Source organism: Mus caroli, chromosome 13 (genome assembly GCF_900094665.2).
Source record: "Mus caroli chromosome 13, CAROLI_EIJ_v1.1, whole genome shotgun sequence".
NCBI lineage: Eukaryota > Metazoa > Chordata > Mammalia > Rodentia > Muridae > Mus > Mus caroli.
In genome coordinates, this window is record NC_034582.1 from 9,065,508 (window position 1) to 9,085,854 (window position 20,347).

General features: G+C 47.8%; 1 protein-coding gene and 1 long non-coding RNA gene across 3 annotated transcripts in view; one reads left to right on the forward strand and one right to left on the reverse strand.

The window, feature by feature from the left end:
• Positions 1 to 2,665, reverse strand: part of Gpr137b (G protein-coupled receptor 137B) — a 35,919-nt gene extending 33,254 nt beyond the window's left edge. For both annotated transcript variants that reach the window (XM_021180413.1, XM_021180412.1), the window contains exon 1: positions 2,166 to 2,665. In XM_021180413.1, the coding sequence (XP_021036072.1) occupies positions 2,166 to 2,534 (369 nt within the window). In that variant the 5' untranslated portion in view covers positions 2,535 to 2,665. The remainder of the gene's footprint in view (positions 1 to 2,165) is intronic.
• LOC115029091 lies at positions 1,844 to 5,471 on the forward strand. Its single transcript, XR_003834666.1, has 3 exons — positions 1,844 to 1,885; positions 2,918 to 2,998; positions 5,027 to 5,471. It is a non-coding gene; the product is annotated as an uncharacterized LOC115029091 (long non-coding RNA).
• Positions 5,472 to 20,347: the final 14,876 nt, after the last annotated feature.

Sequence of the window (20,347 nt, forward strand, 5' to 3'; positions counted from 1 at the left end):
TCACTCTGTAGACCAGGCTGGCCTCGAACTCAGAAATCCACCTGCCTCTGCCTCCCGAGTGCTGGGATTAAAGGCGTGCGCCACCACACCCGGCTACACACTTCTTAATTGGTAGTCACGTCCCTCCCCCACACTTGTGGGTTTACGTGGTGTGAGATGATCCTTGGAAACCCACATTTCAGCCCAGCAGACTGGAGTCCAAGAGCCAACTTTCAAAGTCTCAGAAGGGCCAGAACTCTCGTCAGGAAGTTAGGAATGCCCTCACTGTGGTGCCACCTTCTGCCAGCTCTGAGTCCTCAGACAAAATGCCCAAAGGGTGGGGGTGAGGGGGCATAAAGGAAACAAGGATAGTGACCGGGGGCCTCCTGACCAGTGGCTCTGTCTGCCTGGTCACTTTTCCCCTTGCTCAGCATTTACCCAGCAACCAGCAGATGGTGCAGAAAATGCACTGGCCGGCCGGCCGGCCCCTAATCCGACTCTAAGAGCAGGCTTGGCATGTGACTGCCAGAGAGCCAGGGCATTGTACTCAAAAGGGACAAGAGATAAGATCTCCTCCTGAGTCAGTTTTCCAGGTGACACCACCTTACCTGACATGTGCATCTTGCAGGAACCACCTTATTTTCACCCAATTACAAAACCTATGCATCACAAAGCCCAACAGCCTGGAGTTCAACAGCAGCACTCTGACAGGCCATGCCCATTACCCCTGAGCTGGAAAATATGCTGACCCACAGGGCCACTAAGAAGTCTCCAAGCAGAGACTGAATACATATAGTATCATTAAATATTAATATATGTATATGCCCACTCCACTAAATATTACATGTGACTGGGGGAGGGATTCAGGGTCTCCTGCTGTAGCTCAGGCTACCCTGGAACTCAGAGCAATCTTCCTGGCTCAGCCACCCAAGTTCTAAGATTACAGGTATGAGAAGCACCACACCCAATGTGTCTGATACCTTTCCCCCTCCCTCTTTTAGACTGCCCTACAGACTCTCATATACCCCAGGCTAGCCCTACATTTGCAGTGTAGCTGAGGCTGGCCTAGAACCCCTGTTCTTCCTGCTGCCACTCATCAAGTCCTAGGATTTCACGTGTGTACCAACACACCTGGTATTTGTTAGCCAAAAATATTTCTTCCAAATTTTCAATCATCAGTTTCCACCATACAAGAACATTTGTGACACTAGCTAGTCTGGCCCATTATTCATGGCACCACTGACCTGCACTCCAACCAAGGACCATTATCTTTTCCTCAAATAACATTTTCTTTTGAAAAATAGAGATACCGTTCAAAGGCACGGAATGCCTGCTTGCACGGGGCCTCTGCCAAGAAGACAAGTCAATCACCCCAACAGGTGACACAACAGGAGCTCGCCCCTTGGGCAGAGTACTACTGAAAACGGACAATTTAGTGCCTGGGAAGCTAATGGGAACCGGAGTAGTCGGTAAGGGCAACATCAGTATCATTAAGCCTTGGCTAAATGCTTTACTCAGCCTCCTGCAATCACTGTACTTTCATTGAGACACAGCCACAAGAGCCCTCGTGCAACCCTTTAGCTCATTAACTACGGGTCTCATAAAACGAAGCTGCTGGTCCTGTAAGAGTCCAGGTTCAATTTTATGGCTTATTTCTTGGGGCTTCTCCGATGAGCTCAGACAGCAAGCCAAAAACCTCCTGCAACTGAGGAGTTGGGTGTGCCACCAGACTGCCCTAGTGAAGCAATCCTGTGGAATGAGTTACTAATTCACAGTACAGTAGGGATCCTAATCCCGAAGGTTCAAAACATCTCATCAAAATCAAGCCTGTCTCATCATTACTTCCAACAGGCTGTGCCTGGCCCCAAAGTGGAGCCAACACGCAGATGGCCTTCCAGGATAATGGGTAGGTGTCTTGAGATGAGCAAGGGAGACAGGGGAAAAGTAGAATTCAGACACCCCTTGCATCAGCACCGAATGTGATGTGCGCAGAAGACTCCCCGCATCCGGTGGGTCCTCCTTACGTTTGGGAACAACTGGGGGTCGCCTGAGAGTAGGGCCTGCAGATGGGATGGTCTCAGGACCCTAGAACCTGCTCCTCGCCCAGACCCTCTCCACCTGCGGCCGAGGAGACCTGCCCCCTCCCGGAGGATGGTGGGCGACCCGGGCAGGTGAGCGTCTCTCACCTGCGTGAAGTACAAGTTCATGAGCGTGAGGGTGAAGAACTGTAGACACACGGGGAAGCAGTAGAGCAGCCAGAAGACGAAGGGGCTGAACGAGTTGGCTGCCACGAAGTCTCGGAAGTAAAAGGAGAAGAGCACGGTACGCAGCGAGGCCCAGAAGAGGCAAAGGAAGAGGAAGACGCTCTGGTAGCTGAGCCGCTTGTGACGGTAGCGCAGCACCAGCCAGAGCTGCGCATAGATGAACACGAAGAGGAGCGCGTAGAAGGCGGTGTAGACCGAAGTGAGGCCGAGCTTCACGTAGGGCGGCACCGCGGGGCTCAGCGTGGGAGGCAGGGAGTCATTGCGCACCGGCTCCCACGGAGGCGCCTCCATCAGGCTGGGGCCGCTCGAGCTTCATCGGGGCTCGCAGCCGTTCGCTCCCGGGTACCCGCGCATCGCGCCGCGCCCGCCGCTCCAGAGCCTAGCCGGGAAAACAAGCCGCACTTCCTCCCGCCGCACCACATGATCTGCTGGGCGGCCTTTGTCTGCGATTGGCAGCGCCGCGCCCCCGGGAGCGCGCGTCCGCACCCGACCCGCCCATCCCGGCCTTGCGCGCCCCTGGTGCGCGCGCCCTGGGGACAGCGGCCTTAGAGCTAAAGCCTGGTCCGGGCTCCAATGCCAAGAATCCTGTGGCTGTGGGGACCCACGGCCAAGTCTAGGGTGATCCGCGCGCCGGTGCAGTGCGCGATCCTAACCTGTGTGCATGGGCCTTTCAGGACCTCACGGCTGCGGCTGGGAAAACATCTGTGCCCCTGACCCGTGTGCACCCCATTATCCCGCAGCTGGGGATGGGACTGGTGAGTATCCGTGTCTGGGATCCGTGCATTCCACCCCACCCCACCCCCAAGATCATATCGATGGTGCTGGGGAGTATCCGCACTGTGTATGCACTGTGCACCCCCTCAAAGCACACACCCCTGATCAGTGCATCTCTTTGACATCTCACGCCGTCTGATAACGGAGGAGATTGTGCCTCTGACCTGAGTATCCCCTTTCTCACACACAAACTACGCGCCCCTGACCCCACAAGCCTGCGCGCTCCAGACGTGGGAGTCTTGAGACTGGCATTTCGCTGGGGGTGTGGCTTGGGGGCGTGTCTGCGCTCTTGCCCTAGCGCTTTCTGCTGATGCCTGGTTTTACAGTTCACTCTTTTATTTAAAAACCAAACCACTTTGCAAGTTCCTTCTCCCATGCACCCACACGCTCACCCGTATTAAAAAAAAAAATTAATATGTAAGCACGAGCTGGCCAGCTTCTGCGGCGCTGCTGAATTCTAATGCAAATGACCAAAGGGCTAGAGTTTCTTGCCGGCCTGTGTTGGCAGCTACTGCTCTCAGAGCAAGCTGCACAGAGTTCTCCCAGAACACCTAACTGCCCGCCATAGTGGGGCTGAGCCCTTGTCCTCAGAGCAGAGGAGCACTTAAGAACTAGTGAGACTAGTGCCAGCCGATCCACCCCTTTTCTTCTTGTACCCCCATTCTCTCATCTGCTGCTGCCCAGAGGTTCTCTGGTCTCAGATAAAACTGACTCAGTTTATCCCCAACCCTGAGCTACACTATCTTTATTTGATCACATTGTTGTGGTGTGGCTCAGCCCTAGCACACACCTTTAATCCAAGAGCTAAATAAAGTCAACCCTAGGTCAAGAGGCAGAGCAAGCAGCCCGCTGACAGAGAGTGAACCTAAGTAAACAGAAAGGGAGGTCTTTGAGTTAAAGGGTATTTACAGCGTGGAAAAGGAGAAAAAGCTTTTCCCGTCTGTGATTTCCGGTGGCGTAGAAAGGTCAGCTGGGTGCTTTCTCTGCCTCCCTGAGCTTTCACCAGAGTCTGGCTCCTGTGTCTTCATTTGGTAAAATCCAGTGGCTGGGATTTTTGTTTTATTAAACAATACTGAGCTCTCAAGAAATCAGACTGCCTGTGTGTGGGCTTTCCCAAAGGCACAGCTCCTTCTCTTCTGATTTCCTTTCTCATTTTTAATTAATATTCAATTTTGTGTCTAATTGCATGTTCTTTTAGCTTAAGAAGCCAGGCCTAACGCGAAGCTGGCTTTTCCTCAAAATTGCAATTTACACACTCCCAACTAAACAAAGCCAACGTGCTTTGGAGTTGGAGTTTCTTATCAAAATCTAATCTTTCCTGGTTAGGTACCAAGTTGATCTGCCTTCTTCTGACTTGATCCACTTCAGTGGTTTCTGCACAAAACAACTGCATCTCTCTAAATATCCTACCCGCCTATTTTTCTCAAGCTTGGTTTCCCTTCGCTGCATCTGCATCCTCTCAGGATCAATATCCCCACCATGGACTCCTAAGGAAGGATGGACAGTGCCAACCACTGCTAAGACCCCTGAGCAAGACAACTCTTCCATGCCTTCCCCAGCCTCAGGGCCAATCCTTTCACCTATCTGTATATGGTTGGGTCCTTTTCTTCAGAAACTTTGTTTTCAAGATAGGGTCTCAATTTGTAGCTCAGGCTATCCTGGATCTCACTGGGCTTTGAACTTAAGATCATCCTGCCTCTACCTCCTAGGGCACCAATGCACTTAATAGACCATGACTTCTACCACGAGCTGCCCCCTTAGGCTAAATACTCTGTGTCTTTCTGAAATATCCCAGTCTAATTGTCAGTCATCTTAATATCTGTGTAGGTTTCCTTGGGATAGAAACGTTGTCTTGTTTACCATTGGTTCCACTGGCACATTGAAAAAAAAAAGTCTCTATTTTCTTATATGGAGAAATATAATTTGCCCTTAGAAACCAACCTTTAAAATGTGTCCTATATTGTGCAAGAATATACTGTCCTGTAAGGTCTCATACCTCTTGATCCAAGGTGGCTGCTTGCTCTCCGACTACTGAGTCCACAGCCCATGCAGGCATCAGAAAGCTCAGAGGACTGAAGAGGATTTGACTCATCGTGTTTTGGAGTTGGCCCAGACATTATGTGCCTGCATCTGACCCTACTCATTAGGAGAATGCTATTACCTTAGTAAACTAGCTACAGAAGAGGTTGGAGGTATTACTCATTCTATATGGTGCTGTACAGTTCTGAAAGTCACACTTCTGATATTATGGATGACCAAATAAATGGTTCCTTCTCCTTCTGCCATGCCTTCTCACCATGAAAGGCTGTATTCTCAAACTGTGTTCCAAAGCCAGCCCATCCTTAAGTTGTCTCCTAAATATTGGGTATTTTTCCACAGCAACTAGAAAAGTAGCTAATACAGGTGGTTACTTTTATTAAGTATTACAATGCCTATCACTAATTGGTCCTGTAAAAAACAGTAGAGGAAAACAAATGGAAATGTATGATTACTTCAAACAGAAATACAGCTATGATGAGGCAAGCTGAAAACAAAGCAGAAGTTGGGGTCCTTGTTATACAGCAGCTCCTAAGGCTGGGATGGTGTTGGTGACCTCTCGCTTTGAGACACATAGTATAATCTCCATTTCCTTTTAATTTTATTCTCAGTGCTGTGAGTGGAACCCAAAATCTGTTAACTACAATGAAGTCCTCTAACCTGGAGCACTCTATCCCCAGTGCTCCCTTTCTCTATCAGGTCCTCGTCAGGGCAAATCTTCAGGAGGGCCCTAGCTTGTGAGTGTTTGCCTTTGCATATGCTACAAGTGGGAGATCCCATTCCCATGGCCGTATGCCATCCTTTCACTCATCACATAAGCACATCCTTTGGTCATCACTATCATCAGAGCAAACATGGTCGCCATAGCAACGACTGTCATCACGGCCATCAACAACAGCAGCACAGCTATCACAGTCCTCACTCACCATAGTCATCACCGCCATCATAGTCAATACTGTCATTTCAGCCATTACCATCACCATAGCCTTCATAGTCATCATAGCCACCACAGCCCAGAAGAGCTAATGTTTCTTCAACCCACTGTCATGAGAAGGCTGAGAGAACCAGAATGTATTCCAGGGAACTGTCCCAGAATCCTCCAAGTTAGAAGAATCCCTTTTGACTCCTGCATTAGTTAGTTTCTACTGTGAATTTGACACAACCTGGAATTACCTGGGAGGAGGGAACTCTCAGATCAGAATGGCCTGTGGCATTATCCTCTGAGCCTGTACATCACTATAGGTGGCATACTCCTGAAAGAGATGGCTCTAGGCTGTATAAGAAAACTAGCTGAAGGAGCCTGGAAGCAATCCAGACTGAGCCAGCAGCCAGCAGGCAGTGTTCCTCTATCCTTTCTGATCCAAGCCCTTCCTTGAATTCCTGCTCTGACTTCCCTCAGTGATGGACTGTGACCTGGAAGTGTATGATAAAATAAATCCTCCATTGCCCAAATTGCTTTTGGTTGTGGCATTTGTCACAGCCCCCAATATTCTCTTCATCTTGTATCCCCAGTGTCTAGATTTTTGTGCTGCTGGACATGGCCATATTAGTTCCTTTTTGTGTAGCTGTGTCAGAAATACCCTCAAGAGCAACTTGAAGCTGCAAGGTTCTATTCTGACCATTACAGAGGTAATGGTCCTTGTGCCAAGCCCTAAGCACTTAAGTAGGCGGTGGCAGCATCGTGTGGTGGAGAGGATTCTTCACCTCACCACAGGTGTGAAGCAGAGGGAGGGACAGGAAGGAACTACGGATGAGATATCACCTCCAAAGGCCCCCACTGACCTGGTTCCTCCAGGGAGTCCCTGCTGGACAATAGACAAAAGACCTTTTAGAAAAAGAAGCTGAGATAACACTACCCCTCACAGGAACTGTGTTAGGGGAGTCTTAAGAGAATGGCCATAGGGGATCACAATGAGGAGTTCCATCTGAGGGGGTGAGAGAGTGGAAAGATAACTGATGTGAATAGCATAACTGGGGTCCTGATGGAGAGAGATGGGAGAGTTAGAGCATCATAACCATCTGCCACATGGTGATGGCTTCCAAGGAGAGTCTTTAAATCTATAAGACAAAGGAAGCTCCATCCACCATTCTTAGAGGTTTTCAAAGGTTGTTAGGCAAGCTCCACATGACATGGCTTGGTCTGGCCCAGCCTATGTGCCAGGAATCACAAAGCAAGAAGGTATCAGATAAAATGAAAGTTAGAACAAAATTTGGTGGACTAAAGCTGGAAACAAAGAAGCATTGGGCCCAGCAGTGGTGGTGCCCACTTTTAATCCCAGCACTTGGGAGGCAGAGGCAGGCGGATTTCTGAGTTCGAGGCCAGCCTGGTCTACAGAGTGGGTTGCAGGACAGCCAGGGCTCTTCAGAGAACCCTGTCCTGAAAACAAACAAATCCCAAGAACTCAAAGAAACAGGAACAAATTAAGCAACATGGAAGACCTGGTTTTTTTGTGTCCTCTATGCTGTGGCTACCCTCGGGCTGGTATTTTGTCTCTCTGTCTTTCCCTGGGCTGGACCAGAACTATCCAAAGTGGCTGGAAAGGAAGATAGGTACAAAAGGTAGAAAAATCTGGCTAAGGACAGCTTACCAATAAATCTGCTTCCAGAATCGACTCAGCTGGCCAAAGTCTACCGCGAACCCTGGCTCTTTCTATTTTTCTTCTTTATCACTCTCAGCAGATTGGCCTTAATCCTGAGAAGTGTTCCTTTATGGTGGCAAGGTGGCAGCTGTAGTCACTCCAATTATATTCACACTCAAGGCAGAAGTTCAGAGTATACCAAGGTTTCTTTCTTTTTCTCTTTCTTTCTTTCTTTTTCTCTTTCTTTCTTTCTTTCTTTCTTTCTTTCTTTCTTTCTTTCTTTCTTTCTTTCTTTCTTTCTGTTTGTTTTTAGAGACAGGGTTTGTCTGTGTAGCCCCAGCTGTCCTGGAACTCACGCTGTAGATCAGGCTGGCCTCGAACTCAGAAATCCGCCTGCCTCTGCCTCCCAAGTGCTGGGATTAAAGGCATGCGCCACCACTGCCCAGCTATACCAAGGTTTCTATATCAAGAAGGTGAGGCTTCACTGAGAAAACACAGTCTGACTTGTAGGTGAATCTCTCAGGAACACACCTATTCCATCTAGACATACAGTGGTAGCAAGAGGCACATATTTGGCCCAGTTCATATCTATACGGTGGGGGCGGGGGGAGTAAAGGGGTTGTCAAAGGTGGTGGGAGAGCTTCTCTCTAGAACAAGACTATGCAGTTCCTCATCATTGAGTCACGAGCTTCCAACTCAGTTTGGGGCAAGGGCATCCAATTAAGAGAGCCTTGGCCACATCTCAGTGACAAAAACCAACTGAGAACATGACAGGGGTGTATCTGCAGTTCCTCCTCCTATGGTGGGACCTTTTACTTCAGAAATATGATTCCCTAACTGGGGAGGCCAGATGGTAATGAATAACTTACCATATCGTGTAGGTCTTACTTGATTATTTCATGTTTGCATTCAACAGTGAGAAATTGGGGGCTGGAGAGATGACTTGGTGTGTAAGAGTGTTTGCTCTGCAAGGGTGAAGACCTGAATTCAAACCCACAGCACCCACCTAAAAAAGCCAGGCAATGCTGCACATGCCTGCAGCCCCAGCATTGAGGAATGTGCCCTGGAGTCCCCACACTTGGGGAATGGAGGGAGGGGGATGCTGAGTTCAAGGTCACCCTCAGTTACATAGTAAATTTGAGGCCAGGTATGAGACCCGTCTTCCTCTCTTCCCATGCCCCCCAAAAAGTAACAACTTTGTAAGAAATTAATATACTGTTGGCATAGTATTTTTATTACCTGTCCTTGGGAATTCTTTTTTGTTTGTTTTGTTTTTTGTTTTTTTCGAGACAGGGTTTCTCTGTGTAGCCCTGGCTGTCCTGGAACTCAACTTTGTAGACCAGGCTGGCCTTGAACTCAGAAATCCACCTGCCTCTGCCTCCCGAATGCTGGGATTAAAGGCGTTTGCCACCACGCCCGGCGTCCTTGGGAATTCTTAAGTAGTTAATAGGTAAGAGGAAGACAGGCTAAAGAAAGACATTCCTGTTTGCCTGATTATTATTATTATTATTATTATTATTATTATTATTATTATTTTGGACAGGGTCTATCTGTACAGTCCTGGTTCTCTATGTGGACCAGACTGGCCTTGAACTCACATTGATCCACCTGCCTCTGTCTTCTGACTTCTAGGATTAATGACATGTGCCACCATGCCAAGCTGTTGACATTAATTTTCTAGTGACGAGAAGCATTATTTAAAAAAAAAAATTATTTTGTCTCCTAGTTAGCAGGGATACACTCCATCACAGCAGGAAAGGTGTAAAGGTAGGGAGACTTCTCTAAGATGGCAGCTTACATCACTCAGAGAGCAGAGACTAGACTCGAAGCACAGAGAACCTTCAAAACCTCCCTTCCCTTCGTGACCTACCACCTCCAACAAAGCTCTACCTTCCCAAAGTCTCACACTGTCCCCAGATAGTGGTCCCCTATGGGGACCAAAGGATTAAACATCTGAGCCAGTGGGGGACATTTACATTCAAACCATAACACAAAGGGAACTTTCCCAGTGCCCAAGTCCCTTCCCTGTCTGAGCATCCACAGAATCTACAGGAAGAATCTGTCCCAGGCTAACTGTTAACAGTAAAAGGTCCCAGACCAATCTCTACCTATGCTCCCTGTCCAGTGACAAACATCTGCCTACGCTCCATCTCAGAGCACACGACATCCCAAAGCACTCGGGGGCTCCTTTAAATAAATAAGGCTGCACAAAACCTCCCCTGGTCGGATGAAAGACACTGCTGTGTGGGTCTGCTGATTCTGGATGTAGCCACGCATCATGGTGAGGCCGCATGTAGCCAATGACAACCTGTACCATCTGGAATACTAATACAGCTGTGTAGAAGAGGGCGGTCACCAGAAGAAATAGCAGTCTACTGAGGTAGGCAGGCCCTTGTCCTAAGAGCCAGCAGTCTGATCATCTCACGTGATTGACTTGTGTTCATGGACATGCCTTGACAAAAATAACAGACACAGCAACTACTGAATTACTTTCATATATTTAAAGTATTCAGCCCTTTTTGGCAGTGGTACATGCTTTGAACCCCAGCATCCAGGAGGCAGTGCCAGGTAGGTCTTTATAAGTTTGAGGCTAGCCTGATCTATATAACAAGTTCTAAGTTAGCCAGAGAAAGGGAGATCCTGTCTCAAAAACAAACAAACAAACAAACAAACAAAAACAGACAGACAATTGAAAGCTGTGGCTCATGGACTCTAGCTCCTGGTCATAGGGACTTGTTGCTTGCTCCAGCTAGTGATGTGTCCTGTTTTTCCAAGCCTTAAGTGGAAGAGCACAGATGACATCTTCTTTTCCACTATCAGCACACATAAGGTGCGAAGTTCACAAGTGGATAAGTAAGCATTTGATGTTAGTTTCCTTCTTAGCCATCGGGATAAAAACTGGTACTTGTGAGGTTTTTAGTAAAGATTGAAACCTATAAATTTGAGTGCTCTAAGCTTCCAAAGCTCCAGGAATCCTGGGATCCACCAGGCCGTTAAGTCACAAGAAAGATTTTACAAGGTAACAGTCTGTGCTGCTGCTGGTGTTGTTAGATTTACTCTATTTGATGTATATGAGTGTTTTGCATGTATGCATACATGTGTACCATGTGTACCTGGTGCCTGTGGAAGTCAAAAGAGGGACTGGATTCTCTGAGACTGGAGTTACAGATGGTCATGAGCCACCATGTGGGTGCTGGGAACTGAACCTGGATCACACACTCTTAACTACTGAGCTATCTCTCCAGCTCCCATAGTGTAACATATCTGTGTGAAGGCAGCATTCTGATGTTTTAAAGGTCCCTGTTTTATTCAGTGCTCAGTATGAGAAAGAGAGGGGAGAGGAAGAAAGGAAAGAAGATGGGGAAAGGGAGGGAGGGAGGGGGAGAGGGGGGATGAAAGGAAGAATGGATGGATGAATGAATGAATCAATGATTGATTGAATGAATGAATCAATGAATGAATAATAGTTTCTATTTTAAAGCCAGGCATGGTGGCTCATATGATCTATAATGCCAGTACTTGGGAGAGTAAGATTCCTATATGCTGGTCTGAAACTCAGTAAGCAGCCCAGGTTGACCTCAGACTCAGGGCAATCCTCCTGCCTCAGTTTCCTGAATGCTGGGATTGCAAAAACGAGCCATCATATCCAGGTTTGTTTGTTTGTTTGTTTGTTTTGCTGTTCTGATGCAAGGTCTTGCAGCCTAGTCTGGCCTACAGAAGCATGATCTTCCTGCCTTGGCTCCGAAGTGCGGGGATCACAGGTATAGCCCACCATGCTCAGCTAGGTGTGGGGAACTTCCGTGAGCTTTACTTTCTACTTTGCCTTCAATTCTGATCACTAGGCTTTCACCGGACACACACCATCTCACAGCCTTATGGGCTGATGATACAACCCAGCTCGTGGCTGTGCTCACGTGCTCATACACTCACATGTTACAGCGGTAATCGGCTCTCATATTTCAGCCCTGTGATATGGAAACCAAGGCCATCCCACAAGAGAAAAACAGTGCAGACCACTTCCGGGGCCTCTGGGACTGGTCACACCCGGGATACCATTTGCATTTTCTTCTGGTACAGAGCACAGTGAGGGCTTTGTGCTTTTGAAGGAGAGTGACCTCCCAGCCCACAGGGCTAGGGAGGGCCCAGCATCCTTCATCTGTAGGGAAGGGATGGAGAGGAGGCACACAAGGCAAGCCTGGGGCCCTATGAGGGGAGCAAACTCCATTCCAGGACTTTAAGGGTGGAAATTGACTAACACAGGTCCCAATCAGGACAGATGCCGTCAGAATGGACTGGCCCTTCTAGACTACAGCAAGAACTTTATAAAGGTCATCTGGCTGCAGTATCTGATACCCCATTGATCGAAAGGATCAAAGCTAAAGATCTGGCTGGCAAGGAGGGTGTCCCTCTCCTCCCTAACTCCTCCAAATGCATCCATTCCAGAGTGGCACACTTAGTCACACCCGAGGAGTACCAGCTGTTGGCCAGGGTATATGAAAAGCTGCACTCCCTGCTAGAACCTCCAAAGAAGCTCTCAAGTACTCACAAGCATGTAGCACTCCATCCTGAAGGAGGGTTTGCTGGGTGTACTTCAAGATGGGGACACAATGAGAGGTCCCATTCCAAAAAGAATAGCATGTGACTTTTGTCCATAAGGAATTCAATAAAAGAAGTTGTTATCGGACTGGGGAAGAAGGGAATCTGGAAAGCCTGGGGCTCTTCCCAGGAGGAGTGGAGATCCAGGAGGAGTGGAGATCCAGGAGGAGTGGAGATCCAGGAGGAGTGGAGATCCAGGAGTTAGGAGGCAATCTGGGGAATCAGTGGAACCCAAAGCCAAGCTGGGTGTGACAACGAAGGCCTGGGGTTCCAGCACACCGGAGGCGATAGCAGGCAGATCAACAGTTCAAGGACAGCCTCTGCTACATTGCAAATTTGAGGCCAGTTTGGACTATGTGAGGCCATGTCTCAGGAACCAGGAGAAAGAATATAAAATCACCCTGTGGCTTCAGTGGTGACCTTTAATACAGGATGCCACCTCACCATGGCTTGGCTCCTGGGACATGACTGCTAAGGGTCCAGCAAGAGCGCCTTATTAGGTAGAGAGCGAGAGGCAACTTGCTGTGCCCCTGTGGGTGAGTACAGATGTGCTTAGTCAGTGAGTCCTGGAAGCAGTGGGGTCCACAAGGGAGGGACAAGAAATGCATGGCTGTGGGCATGGAAACCACAGACAAGAACAATCTCTGATTTGCCAAAAGCCTGTGAGAATCCCAACTTTCTGTGCCAGTGAACCCCAGTCACTATGAAAATGGTGAACGCTGGATATGTATGCCCATAGCACAGGATCCCAGGCTCAGGAAATCACAGCACCCCATACAACTCAAACAAACTTCAGGCGTAGGGTTAGCCCGCAGACAGAGTCACCTTTGTAAGGAACATCTGAGTCTAGAAACAGTCCCATAGGTGAGAACATCTATTGGCAGGAGAGGGTGAGTATGTCACTGGGAGAAGTCTCATCAGAGGAGCCTCCTACTTCAATCTGTGGGCAAGTCTCAGCCCTACTTGTATACTTCTCCTGGATGACGCCCCACACTGAGCTGTCCCCACCCCCAGAGGTTTCCATATGTTCCTCTTCTTGGTTTTAGAGGCAATGAGATTGACACAGTTGCCTGGTTGCTCCCATGGGTCTGGGAAGGCTAAGTAGCAGGCTAACCAGTAGGTTTACCGCTAGGCTGACCAGTAGGGCATGTCTTCCTTTTTCACTTGTTGACCTCTGTGATGTTTTGTATATGCTTGGCCCAGGGAGTAGCATTATTAGGGGGTGTGGCCCTGTTGGAATGGGTGTGGCCCTGTTGGAATGGGTGTGTTACTGTGGGCAAGAGCTTTAATACCCTTGTCCTAGCTGCCTGAAAGCCAGTCTTCTCCTGATTGCCTTCAGAACAAGATGTAGAACTCTCAGCTCCTCCTACACCATGCCTGTCTGTCCGCTGCCATGCTCCCACCCTGATGAGAACAGACTGAACCTCTGAACCTGTAAGCCATATCCAATTAAATGTCCTTTTAAGGGTTGCCTTGATCACAGTGTCTGTACACAGCAGTAAAACCCTAAGATAGTCTCTTTTATGTTATGAGGTTCATCCCACCTAAGAAATATAAATGAGAAAGGGAAAATAGTTTTCCTTCTGACACTACCACTTACTATGATAGTCACAGTGTGATGCACACAGTTCAGTAGAGAGGCTGAGAGCCCTGAGTCATCTTTACATTAGTGATAATGAGTGGATTTGAGTCTGTATTCTTTTTTGTGGCCCTCTGTTGCAGCAAAGCAACTCTAGGACACAGTGGCTGTGACATAGCAGTGACCTCCCAGGGCTCTGAGAGAGGCAGGGAGGCTCCAAGGATCAGCTGGAAGCAGTGTGAGTGGAGGATTGCAGGGACTGCAGAGGTGTCTCAGTCCCTAAAGGACTTGCCATACGAGCATGAGGACCTTCACACACACACACACACACACACACACACACACACACACACACACACAGCCTTCACATAAGTCCGCTGGCACAGACTGGTGGTAAGCCAGCAGCACCCCGGACAGTCATCTGGGAAAGGTCAGGCATAGAATGCAATAACTTAGAGAAAAGCTGAACCAGCAAGCGAGCAAACAAAAAACCATTTTCTCTTTTCTCTTTCAGGATCTCCCTATATAGGAATCTCCGGCTATCCTAGAACTCATAATTCTCCTGCCTCAGCTTCCCAGGGGTGGCGTCTATGTACTAACCACACTCAGCTCATTTGCTAAGGTTGTTGTTGTTGTTGTTGTTGTTGTTGTTGAGGCAGGGCCTGGCTATGCAGAACCAAAACTGACTTTGAACTCCTGATCCTCCCACCTCTTACCCCAATGCTAGCATTACACTACCCAGCCCAGTTAAAACTAGCTATTTTTCAGGTCTTACCATGAAAATTATTTACAGAGTTTCCTTTATCACCTTAATTTATTCTTTTGCTCTCCTGGCTCATAGGTGGTCAGAGGAACCTCTGAGAGCTTAGAAACCTTCCCCCAACCGTACACAGTTCCCAGAAGGCAGAACTGGTCTAGCATACCTGGTGTCTAGGTTTGAGCCTGAGCAGTGCTACCTATTTGAGGCCACCAGATCCATTAAGTGCAGATGAGACCACAACTGTTCCTGTAGCCCCCAGAGCTGGCAATTTTCCAAGCTGTAATTCCCCACTGTCCCAAATGCCCTAGGGACTTGCCTGCTGTCCTTTAATGTACAACTAGATGCTGGACTCTGTTCGGCCCCATGAGGGGCATGGGAGGAGCGGGGAGGACGTGGAATTAGCAGCAGCTAAGTTTTGTTCTGCTGGAATAAAGACAGCTCCTGGTGACCACTTAGCAAGGATATCATGGCTATCAGCCATTGCTGTGGGCTGGGCTCTGTCTCCATAGCCCGTGACCCTCCAATAGCAGGCAGTAAAGGATCATGTTCTAGACCCGGAGCGCCATCTTTGAGAGCACCACGGGTCCTGTGGGAGCTGATGTAAGCTGGGAGCTGGGAGATCACCAATTAGGCTAGATTGGCTGGCCTATAAGCTCCCTGAATCCAACTCCATAGCTCTGGTATTACCATGCTGGGCTTTTTCCATGTTGGGTCTAAAGCCTGATAAACTGAAAGGTTTCAAAGCCAGGGTCTCTGACTGTCTCCTACTTCTATTCTCCCTAGGAGTAACAGAAACCAGAAGTACTCTGAAGTCAGAGGGTGAGCAAAGTAGGGTAGAAAGAAAGGTTACCCAAAGTCAAGGTGAGCATGTAGGACACTGGAACTAGACAGTCCCAGGGAATATTAAACAAACAAGCAAATAAGCCAATCCCTTATTACACCTTGTAACTTACCATTCTGTTCTCCCTGAACATGGGTGGTTAGAGGAGACTCTGAGAGGTTAGAAATATTCCCCAATGACATGCAGCTATGGAGATCAAGGCTGGCCCAAAATGCCCTGCATCTAACAATGAGCCACTGAGAGACACTGTCTAAAGTGCCCTGTGGTGTCTGGTCAGCTCCATTAGGGCAGGTTTTGACACTTGACCTATGTCCTAGTCTGCAAATCCTGTTCTTCCTGTCATGACTTCAATATTGCTTGAAGGGATATAGGATGGTGGCCTTGACCCATAGCTCAGTGAGATGACATCCTGCAGGCCTCTCTGGGGGCTCCAGCATAGGCTACCCTGGAAGTGACAGCCACCTTGAATTTACAGTCTTGGTTAAATAATCTTTGGATTGAGCAGAACCAATCAACAGCGAAGGAAGCCTCTCCCCTCCCTCTCCCCTCTCTATCTCTCTCTGTCTATCATTCATTGATGCATGTATGTATGTATGTATGTATTATCCATCCATCCATCTATCATCTATCTATCTATCATCCATCTCTATCACACACACACACACACACTCCCCTGATCTCTCCCTTCTCTTCTCTTCTCCTTCCTCTCCTCTCGCTTCCCTCTCTCCTCTCCTACCCCCCTCTTCCCTATTCCTCACTCCTCCTCTTCTTCCTTCCTCTCCATTCTCTCTCCTTCCCTCCCTTTCCCTTCTTTCTCCACTCCTCTTTCTCCTCCCTCTCTCCCCTCCTTCTTTTCTGTCCCACCTCCTATGCCTCTGCCTTTTTTAAAGACAGGGGTCTCACTATGTAGCTTGGCTAGCCTCAAACTCACAGAGCTCCATCTGCCTCTTCCTTCTCAGTGTTCAAATTAAAGGTATATACCACCACAGCCAGGTTCTACCTCCCCTCTTCATGTCAACATCAAGTCTTGAGCTCTTGCTGGCCAAAGCCAGGTCCTGAGCTCCAGGGTCATTAAATTTGGTTATATTTGCAATTCAAATTTGCAAAAGAAATCTACAAGTGTGTTCAACTCCTGGACTGGGCCCCTTGTTTGTCTTTAGCACATGCAGCCCATCTGTGGAGGAAATGCCTTCCCACCAATTGGTTGCTTTGAATTTCAGTACCCTGAGACCCAGCATTCTCAGTATTATGAATGCCTCAAATGTTGTTGCAACCATTTAGTGCTGTTGGCAAGCCCCCCAAAGACTGCCACCCAGCACCTCTGGGTCAGCTCTTCCAATCTATCACTACATCCTCAATCTCACCCACACAGTTGGCTCAGGAGTCACCAGAGTGAGCTGAATGCCCTTCTTCAGTTTTCACAGCACATCTCAGTATGCCAAAGCCTCAGTCTCTCACTGTCCCCACCCCTATGCAGGCACGTGGCAGTGCTGAGGGTGTGGGGCTAGGAAACCTTAGGCCTGGTATTACATACACTTGGCTCCATTGGGTGCTGCTACTCATCTGTAACCTGGAATTCACAGTGGGGATAGTCATGCTACCTGTGAGGTGATGACATACATGAATAGGCCAGGTCATGGGGATTTTTCATTCCTGTGTCCACTTCTACCCAATGCACATCATCAACCACAGAGATTAAGTCCCCTCGGAAGCTTAGGTATAACTTGATCTTCCTCTCTCTTAGGGACCTTGGCAGGTCAACAGATTCCTCTGACCTGAGCTGGGTCCACCAGCCATGTGTGCTCATAAGCACCTAAAATGTGAAGAGCTGGAGTTAGAGCTGCGTGAGGTGTAAAACGCTTCCTGAGCAACAGGAAAGACCAGAGTTCAAATCCCTAGAGATCATGTAAAGCTGAACACATAGCCTGAGCAACTGAAATCCTGGTGCTCTTTGGCAGAAATGAGAGGTGGAAACAGGAGAATTCTAGGAACACAAAAGAGGGGGCTAGTTAGTCTGGCTTACACAAACTATTAGAGATCTTGTGTCAATAAAGGTGGGAGGTGAGGACTACACGTGAGATTGTCCTCTGACCTCCATACCTTGGTATATGTATAATACCTGCACATACACACATATACAGAGAAAGAGAGAGAGAGAAACAGAGACAGACAGAGACAGAGAGAGATAGACAGACAGAGAGACAGAGAATTTCAATTATATATGTGATTCATCCTATATCTCCATGGATAGGTCCATTCTATACTCTCAGAATCTAGAAACTTGCAGACATTCTCTTTCTCCAACCCTCCCCTTCCTCTCTCTGGGTGTTATTGTGTATAAGTTACAAGACTGATACTCTTCAAGGAAACCACATATAAGGAACCAATCTGGCTTTACATAGGTCCCAAACAGAGTGACTTTATATCCTAGAAATAACTCCATCAAAACCAGAACACCTAAGCATAGTGCAGTGGCATATATTCGCAATCCCAGCACTTAAAATATGAAAACAAGGGGATCAGGACTTCAAAGCCAGCCTCACCCTCAACTTTATAACAAGTTCAATTCCAACCTGGGATCCATGAAACACTGTCTCAAGAAACAAAATAAATAAAAATGAGGACACCTGGAATACCAGCCATGGTGAGGTAGATGCAGGAGGAACAGGAGTTTAAGGTGAGCCTCAGATAACTGAGTGTCTGACAACACAGAAAAAAGAAAAAGAAAAAAAAAAGGGAGATCTAGAAGATGGGGTTGGGGTGCAGTGATACACTGCCTTCCAGATTTGACATGGCCATTGTGCTCATGACATACTCTTGCCTACACAAGGCCTGCAATACTCCAATAGGATGAAACCCTGTATAGGAATCCAGCAATATGGCTGATCTGGCAAGAGATCACATCTGAAGACATTCTAGATCCATGTGATCTGACTGGGATGCAGACACACTGGAAGGCAGTAGCCTTTGAAAGTGCCATCTAATTGAGGGGCAGACAAAGTGGCGAATTAGAGAAAGATTTGACAGGATGAGCTAGAGACACCCAACTCTCGGGAGAACAGACAGGAAAGAAGGGCAATTTTAGAGAGTGGTGTGGAATCATGGGGTGGGGTGGGGTGGGGTAGGGGAGTAGGACAGTTTTACTGAGACAGCTTGCAGAGGGAGCAATATAGATATTGGTGAAGACAGAACAAGCCAGAAAATGAGAAGGAGCCAGAAGATCAGAACGTATTGCCAGAGTTGGTTTGAGGCCAAGCAGAGCAATTCAATCAGAATCCAAGAGAAACCAGTTTGAGTCAGTCTGCTTGTAGAGGAGTTTGGGCCAGAACAGATGAGTTGAACCAGCCAGCCAGAGTTCAGAAAGAACTAGAAAGGGCGAGCTGAACAAAGAGCTTCAGCAACAAGCCTCTGAGACAGCAATTACAAAAGGCAAATAAAAGTTACTTTTACAAAATCCTATCCATAGATGAGGAGGTTTTGGTAGTTACTAACTACTGGGGAGAGACAGAGTCATTTTCCTCAGTGATGTAGCCACTGGTAAGGAAGTTGTTCATGGTTGAGTAAATAACTCCACAGACATGCATATGCAAACCACCCTGACTAAATACAGGCTTATAAAACCAGGTATGAAAGTAGGAGTAGGGGCATATTAGGAAGTGGAATGGGTTCAAAGAGGGTTGGGGAGTGATAAAGGAGGAAATGGGGGTTAATACAATCGAACTGCATTATGTACAAATGAAACTGTCAAGGAATAAATAAAAACTATCTTCGAAAAGGAAAAGTGTTAAGAAGAAGGGAGGGGAGGAGAGAGAAGAGGAAGTGCTGGGGTTTGTGGTGGCATCTGTCCTTGGGCCACCCGGACCCTGCAAACTGAGCTTTTCAGCAAGAAAAGGACATCAGGGGAGCTGAGAATACATCCGGAAGCTGATGCAAACACTCAGGCCTGAGTGAGGCAGAGGACATCAGGGGAGTTGAGAATACATCCGGAAGCTGATGCAAACACTCAGGCCTGAGTGAGGCAGAGGACATCAGGGGAGCTGAGAATACATCCGGAAGCTGATGCAAACNGCAAACACTCAGGCCTGAGTGAGGCAGAGGACATCAGGGGAGCTGAGAATACATCCGGAAGCTGATGCAAACACTCAGGCCTGAGTGAGGCAGAGAATAGTGAGCTCCAGAAAACCCCCTCAAATCAAGAAAAGAGACTTTCTGATTCCAGGAATGATGGCCAGGAGGAATTGTGATTAACCCTGGGAAACTTCTGAGGAAGTTTCCAGTAGAGAGCAGAAGGCAAATGTGGGAAGGATATAGTTAAAGATTTCCCTGACGGTGGTAGAAAGCGTCTCTACCCCAGAAGTTCTTGAAAGAGAAAAGCCAAGGAAATCAGGCACTCAGTTGACACTGAAAAAGAAAAAAAGAAAAAGGCAGAGAAAACTTGCCATGCTAGGAAGACATCAAAAGTCAGAAAGATAATTAAAGATGAGAACTTAATCACCACATGTGGGCTTAGACACTCATCAAAGGCATTGCAAATAACTCTGGAAACAGAGAGAAGGCATTGTCTAATTTAGAGGAAAAGTCCAATTCATTAAGTTACTTCATCTCTCTGGGACTCGGCTTACCTCCTGTAAACCCAAAGTTATGGTCCCATGGGATAAATGGCTGAGCAAAGCTCTCTCTCTCTCTCTCTTCCCTCTCTCTCTCTTCCTTCTCTCTTCCTTCCTTCCTTCCTTTCTTTCTTTCTAGCCTAGGCTAGCCTCAAACTCACCAAATGACTGAAGCTGACTACCACCACCATGTCTCAAGTGCTTGTAACATAGGCAAATGCTGTCACACCCAGATCTTATTTCTTTATAAAAAATTCATCAACTTTACAGGAGACTTTTGTTTGTTTGTTAAGAAAGGGTTTCTCTGTGTAGCTCTGGCTGTCCTGGAACT